Source organism: Sapajus apella, unplaced genomic scaffold (genome assembly GCF_009761245.1).
Source record: "Sapajus apella isolate SASKATOON/1434 unplaced genomic scaffold, GSC_monkey_1.0 scaffold14, whole genome shotgun sequence".
Classification (NCBI taxonomy): Eukaryota; Metazoa; Chordata; class Mammalia; order Primates; family Cebidae; genus Sapajus; species Sapajus apella.
In genome coordinates, this window is record NW_022436954.1 from 13,390,907 (window position 1) to 13,397,908 (window position 7,002).

The window sequence follows — 7,002 nt, forward strand, 5'->3', positions numbered from 1 at the left end:
GGGATTAAAGGCTTAGGGGAGACACAGTTTAAGTGTTTTTTTTTTTTTTTTTTTTTTTTTGGCACGAATAACTCAGAGTGGAGCTCTGTGTTTCTTCTGGTCTCCCATCAGCAGCCCCTAGTGTCTGTTGCCTTGTTACAATGTTAAGATTGATCAACTGGTTTAGACATTGCCAGTCTGGTCCATCCACTATAAAGTTTCCCATCAACCATATACTTAATGATTTTAGCAGCCATTAATTATCAATGCCTAGGCCCATTATTTTATTAGGATTGCAAAAGGATGATTTTCTTTTCTTTTCTTTTCCTTTTTTTGGAGACGGAGCCTTACTCTGTTGCCCAGGCTGGAGTGCAGTGGTGCAATCTCAGCTCACTGCAACCTCCACCTCCCAGGTTCAAGTGATTCTCCTGCCTCAGCCTCCTGAGTAGCTCAAATTACAGGCACCCACAACCACGCCTGGCTAACTTTTGTATTTTTAGTAGAGATGGGGTTTCGCCATGTTGTCCAGGCTGGTCTTGAACTCCTGACCTCAGGTGATCCACCTGCCTAGGCCTCCCACAGTGCTGGGATTACAGGTATGAGACACCACGCCTGGCCAAAGGATGATTTTCTATTTCTATCTTCTTCTTTTCATTGCTAGAATTCTTCTAGAAAGAAAAACGTTCCTTACTATTTTGTTACTTAGAAATAAATGCTTGGTTTACAGGTTTATTTACCAGTTCAAAATAATGAGTTGGTGTCCTAGTGAGCTCCAGGGATGGCTACTGTTTCTTTTATAAAGTTTTATGTTTAAATATATTTGACGTGTTTCAATCTGTTCTGTCATTGTTCTTCTTGATGCTCAAATTGCCTCACCTTTGACCATTGAAAACTTTGCCAACCCAGAATTTGTGTCTTTTAGATGAATCACATTATTTTTAGACAGTGAACTTACTTTCTAGAACAATGAAATGTTCAGGTCCATTTCACTAGGTATGTTTCCTGCCCTAGACCTGAAATAGTCATTTTTTTCCCAAATAGCCCTGGGTTTCTTCAGTTGGAAATGGTATTTAGAGACTGCAGTCTGGATGCTGGGGTTTCTTTTTGCTCCTGGGCTGTCATTGCTTTTGGGCTTTGGACAGGATTAGCATGTATATAATTTTTTATAAGAAAAATATCATAAATACTTACTACTGATATTTTTATTCAAATTTTTATTTCCTTGATTTTATATTTGTAGCCCTTTCTCTTCCTCTGATAATCTTGGTTCCTAACAATATTATATACATATGCCTATATAAATGTACATACACATATGTGGTATTTTAAATATAATTACTGGTTTTATCAATATCGATGTTACTTGATAACAGTGCAATTGCTCAATACTCTTGCTACTTCTTTCTTTCCTTCCTTCTGTCCTTCCTCCTTCCTTTGTCATCCTTAGGATATATCCCATGAGAGATGTACAAGCAAATTCCCATATTTTCTTTTTTATTTTTCGGGATGAGGTTTTACTCTGTTGCCCAGGCTAGAGTACAGTGGTATGACCACGGCTCACTGCAGCCTCAACCTCCTGGGCTCAAGTGATCCTCCCCCTTCAGCCTCCCAATTACTGTGGACTACAGGCATGCACCACCATGTCTGGCTAATTTAAAACAAATTTTTTTTTTTTATAGAGGAAGGGTCTGTGTTGTCCAGGCTGGTGTCTAACTCCTGGACTCAAGCAATCCTCTTACACTGGCCTCTGAAAGTGTTGGGATTGTAGGTGTGAGCCACCACACGGGGCCAAATTACTGTATTTTAAGGGTCACCCACTTGGTATAGAATTATGTTTGTTGGTTTCATTTTCTCCTGTTTCTGATGTTTTGCTTGTTTTCTTCCTACTATTATTTAATTTTATTTGTAAAACATTTACAAATGTTTTACATTTGTAATGTTCAGACATTTCCATTTTCCCAAAGCTAAAACTGTGAAACAAGATATATTCAAAAAAGTTTAGTTTCCCTCTCTGTTTCTTGTATCCCTTTTCCTCTTCTTTAGGTAACCATTTTAATTTTTTAAAATATAAACATTGTGTGGGTGTATATACATGTATTAGCCTGTCTTCATGCTGCTGATAAAGACATATCTGAGACTGGGAAGAAAAAGACGTTTACTGGGGAGGCCTCAGAATCATGGTGGGAGGTAAAAGGCACTTCTTACATGGTGGTGGCAAGAGAAAATGAGGAAGCAGCAAAAGCAGAAACCCCTGATAAGCCCATCAGCTCTCATGAGACTTATTCACTCTCATGAGAATAGCATGGGAAAGACTGGCCCCCATGATTCAGTTACCTCCCCCTGGGTCCCTCCCACAACATGTGGGAATTCTGGGAGATAGAACTCAAGTTGAGATTTCAGTGAGGACACAGCCAAACCATATCAATACATTTCCCTCTCTTTTAGATAAAAGGCAGTATACGGTACACACTATTCTGCAGGGGTGTTTTGGGTGTAACTCTATCCTGAGGGTGCTCTGTAGCTGGGACCTCTCCTCATGCCTTTTAACCACTGCCTGGGTCTCTGTTATGTGGCTGCAGCGTAGTTGCTGCAGCATTCCCATATTGATGGCTATTTGGATTGTTTCCAGTCTTTTGCTATTACCAGTAGCGTCACAAGGAGGATCTGGCTGCAGGTTCAGGTTGGGGAGGGGCAGATGTGGAGCCTATCATTGCAATAATCCATGACTGAGTTAATGGTGGTTTAAAGCTAGGATGAGTCAGTGGGGTTGGAGAGGAGTGGACATATCTGAATGATATGTAGGTGAATGATCAGCTTTATTGATGTATTTGAGGTGGGCCATGTAGAGAAAGGATTCAAGGATGACTCCCAGGTTTCTGCTGGAACAGCTGGATGGATAGTGGCCCCTCCCCTTTTTCCGATCATCCTTGGCCCTGCTCTGCCCTGCCCTGCCCTGCCCTGCCCTGCCCTCTGCTGGGTTGGTCTCCAGACAGCCTCTTTTTCCTCCCTGTTGGCTCAGGTTCCTCCACCTCGGTGGTGGCCCTCTGCTCGACGGTGCCTTCACTGGCCCTGACGTCCCTGCTGTCCCTGGGCTTCGTCCTCTGTGCATCAGTCCCCGTCCTCCCCCTCCAGTACCTCACCTTCATCCTGCAAGTGATCAGCCGCTCCTTCCTCTACGGGAGCAACGCAGCCTTCCTCACCGTTGCGTAAGTGGCCTTGGGGTGGGCTCTGTGGAGGGTGACACACTGGGGTAAAGAGAAGCTGGAGGTAAAGAAATAGGGATGTGAGGCTGTGCCTGGAGGCGGTCAGGTGCAGCAGGCTGGGTTTGGGGGCAGGTGTGGAGGGGGTGAGACCAGAGGTGATGGGAAGCATAGAAGATTCATGCGCTTGAGGCTTTACATCTGTGGCGCCCTCTATCTCTGTTCTCTACCTGGTGAACTCTTATTCATCCTCCAAGGCCTACTTCTGTTCCAGCTCTCCAGGGCAGAGATGGAAACACATTCCCTTCCTTGTGTCCTTAGTACTCTAGTCTTGCTTCCTTTGCTAGTGCAGTCTGGCATGTCATCCATTTACGTGTCTGTCTTTTCCTCCCTGGTGCAGCCTGCATGAGGGTCCTCTCTGCCCAGGGCCCCGCATGTGTCTTCTCTGGGTTCTGTGGGTCGAACGTCTGAGTGAAGAGGACAAGGCCAAGCAGGCATGGGTGGAGGGCAGGTCTAGGACAAGGGAACTGGGGACAAGTGGCTGACAGAGCCCCCGGAGGCCAGGCGTCTGCTTGGAGGGAGGGTCCTTGAAGCTCACTGGAACCCCGCTGGTTTCTCTCCCCAGTTTCCCGTCGGAGCACTTTGGCAAGCTCTTCGGGCTGGTGATGGCCTTGTCGGCTGTGGTGTCTCTGCTCCAGTTCCCCATCTTCACCCTCATCAAAGGGCCCCTTCAGAATGACCCTTTATACGTGAGTTCTGGGGGATGGGCATCCCTGGCATGGGGCCTTGGCCTTAGACCCTTGCCCCCAGGACATCCAGGCTGAGGGACTCAGCAGGGGCCGCCCCAAACCTGGCTGTGATGGCCTGGATATGTAGCATGGCCCAGCTTCCCAGAGAGTCTGTGTTATGTAAATATTTGGGGCAAAAATATTTTTGTGTGTGGGGAAATAGACATTCTGGAGTAGGGTGGGAAATTCTCGCAAAAATTCAAAAACTTGAGATTTCAAAGGTGTTCCCTGCTTATGGTGAGTGCAGGCTTACCCTGGCCTCTCCCCTAGGTCCACACTGGGTTTACACAGTTGGCCCCAGGCACAGGAGCTCTGCGCTTTCACCTCTGTGTTCTTACACCTGGAGGGATGCTCTGGGGCCCTGCCCTAGGAGGTGGGCATGACTCTCCTGTTCTTTGCAGAAACTGAGGCTCATGGAGGTTACATGACTTATGTGTTCAGAGGCACCAGCAAGGGAGCAAAAGTCTTTCAACATTGAATTCAGTGTTTTGACCACTGCACAGCTCTATTTGCCTCATTTTTTAAAGCAGCAAATTGTTGAATAAGAGTTTAAAATTCATCACTTTAAGAAAAGAAAGACTAAATGTTTTTTGTTTTTGTTTTGGAAGACAGGGTCTTTCTCCATCACCCAGACTGGAGTGCAGTGCTACAATCTCGGCTCACTGCAGCCTCGATCTCCTGGGCTCAAGTGATCCTTTCATCTTAGCTTCCTGGGTAGCTGACACTACAGGCATGTGCCACCACTCCCAGCTAATTATTATTATTTTTTTTGACAGACACTGGGGTTTCGTTATGTTGCCCAGGCTGGCTTTGAATTCCTGGCCTCCAGTGATCGCCTCTGCCTTCCAAAGTGCTGTTATTACAGCCATGAGCCACTGTGTATGGCCAAAAGACTAAACTTGAAGTCTGAGGCGAATGACTTGATTGTGACATCAGGTGACCTAATAATCAGATCTGTATTCTAGCTGGTGCCTCTACCAGCTTCCCATGTGACCTTGAGCATGTCACCGAATGCTCGCTAGGCCTCAGTTTCTCCACCTGTGAAATGGGCTCATTATCTCCCACCCCACCCCATAGTTCAGAATAAAAAGTAACTGAAAGTGCTTCCTCCAGGGCACCATAGTGTTTGAATGAAAAGTAGAATATAAACTCGGTAGAATTCTGGTCCCTTCATTGGCCATGGAATGGACCAGTGCTTGCTTCACTGAGCAACAATTTTGTTGTTCAGAATTCCTGGATTTCACCTCACTCCTGTTCTCCCTGCAGGTAAACGTGATGCTCCTGCTTGCCATTCTTCTGACATTCGTCCACCCCTTTCTGGTATACCGGGAATGCCGCGCTCGGAAAGAAAGTCCCTCTGCAATTGCATAGTTCAGAAACCCTGGCTTTTCAGCCCTGAGGATGGTTTTGTTCATCTTTCTCCACCTTTGAGGACCGTGTGTCCCGAAAGACTTTGCCTATCCCGGCAAAAAAAAAAAAAGAAAAAAAGAAAAAAAAGAAACAAAGACATATTTAACTGTTAACAACGACTTCTGAGCAGCACTCAGTTGCCAAGCAGATTGAGATCACACAGACCCAAAGCAAAGGCATGTGGAACTTCTTTATTTCAAAACCGAAGTGTCTCTTTGCACTTAGCCTTGGCAGACCCTTGATTCCAGGGGAGGTGACAGCAGGGAGGAAGTGTGTCACCTACTTCTTTAGGCCTGTTTGGCTCCAAAGCCTAGGTGTGCCTGGATCCTCTGCCACTGGTTAAATTTTCAGGTGAAGAGTGAGGTTGTCACGGCCTCAGCTATACTTCCTAGCTCTCCCTCCTAGCTCTCTGTCAAGAGGACTGCCTTGGTTAGAGAACTCACAGTGAGCGCTGGGAAAAAGAGGAGCAGGCAGGGTTCCCTGGGCTCAGTCTCAGCCCAGCCACTGATGCTGGATGACCTTGGCCTGACCCTGGTCTGATCTGAGAATCACTTTTCCCATCTGTAAGATGAGATGAGTTTTGGAGTTGAAAGTTCTTCCTGAAGCAGATGTCCTAGAAGGTTTTAGGGAGAGTGACAGAGTCAGGCGATCCCAAGGGTCATGGGAGCCAGCTGACCTCCTTGACCAAAGGATTTCTGACCGTCTTTGGGGATGTTTTCCTCTTCAAGAAGGAATATACTTTGGGTATTGAAAAGAGAATTTCTCTGGGGAATAATTTTATAGAAAAATAAAGCTGCTGTGTCTAAGGCAACTACTGCTTCCATCTCACTAGGCTTTGGGGCTGGGCTGTGTGGTTGTGTGTATGTATATGTTTCCAGCCCCCTGCCTTCCGCCCCCATCCCCCACCTCCCACCATTCTTTCCTAATCCCTCTCCTAGCAAGGTGGGAATGAGACAGCTGGTGTGCTCCAGATTCTCCCATCCCACCCACCTGCCATGTCTCCTGCACCCTTACCTTCTCCCGCCTTGCCCCCGTTCTCCCCGGGGGTCATAAGTAATCACAGGAGCAAACCCTCATGCAGGTAGGAGGCCCTACCCTGGCATGAGAGGAGGGCGGAGAATCTGGCTACACATCCTAGTGTGGCAGCTGGACCCAGAAGTAGGGCAGGAACCCCAACTAGGATTCACCCCACTGGTCCTGGAACATGGGGCCAGAGACTTCCTCCCCTGGGAACCTCCCTGCTTCCTGTTTCTCTCCACACCCTTAACCTTAAGCAGAACCCCTACCGCCCACTCCACACTCCCAGCTAGAAGCACTGGATGGAATCAGAGAGTCCTAGTTTGAGTCTCAGCTCTGCCCCTCAGCAGCTGGGCAAGTCCCTTAACCACTGTGAGTCACAATTTTCCCACCTGCAAAGTACAGTTTTAATGATTTCTATCCCTGACGGCGATTGTGAGAGTGTAAAGTCACTGCAACTGCCTAACACGTGGCGGGAGCACATGAGGGTTTGCTCCTGTGATTACTTATGACCCCTGGGGAGAACGGGGGCAAGGAGGGAGAAGGTAAGGGTGCAGGAGACATGGCAGGTGGGTGGGATGGGAGAATCTGGAGCACACCAGCTGTCT

The 7,002-nt window shown here is 47.2% G+C and overlaps 1 protein-coding gene across 4 annotated transcripts in view; it reads left to right on the forward strand.

The window, feature by feature from the left end:
* Positions 1–6,188, forward strand: part of SLC43A3 (solute carrier family 43 member 3) — a 21,837-nt gene extending 15,649 nt beyond the window's left edge. For all 4 annotated transcript variants that reach the window (XM_032283388.1, XM_032283390.1, XM_032283387.1 and 1 more), the window contains 3 exons: positions 2,999–3,185; positions 3,805–3,928; positions 5,234–6,188. In XM_032283388.1, coding sequence (XP_032139279.1) covers positions 2,999–3,185; positions 3,805–3,928; positions 5,234–5,338 — 416 coding nt within the window. In that variant the 3' untranslated portion in view covers positions 5,339–6,188. The remainder of the gene's footprint in view (positions 1–2,998; positions 3,186–3,804; positions 3,929–5,233) is intronic.
* The last annotated feature ends 814 nt before the right edge of the window (positions 6,189–7,002 follow it).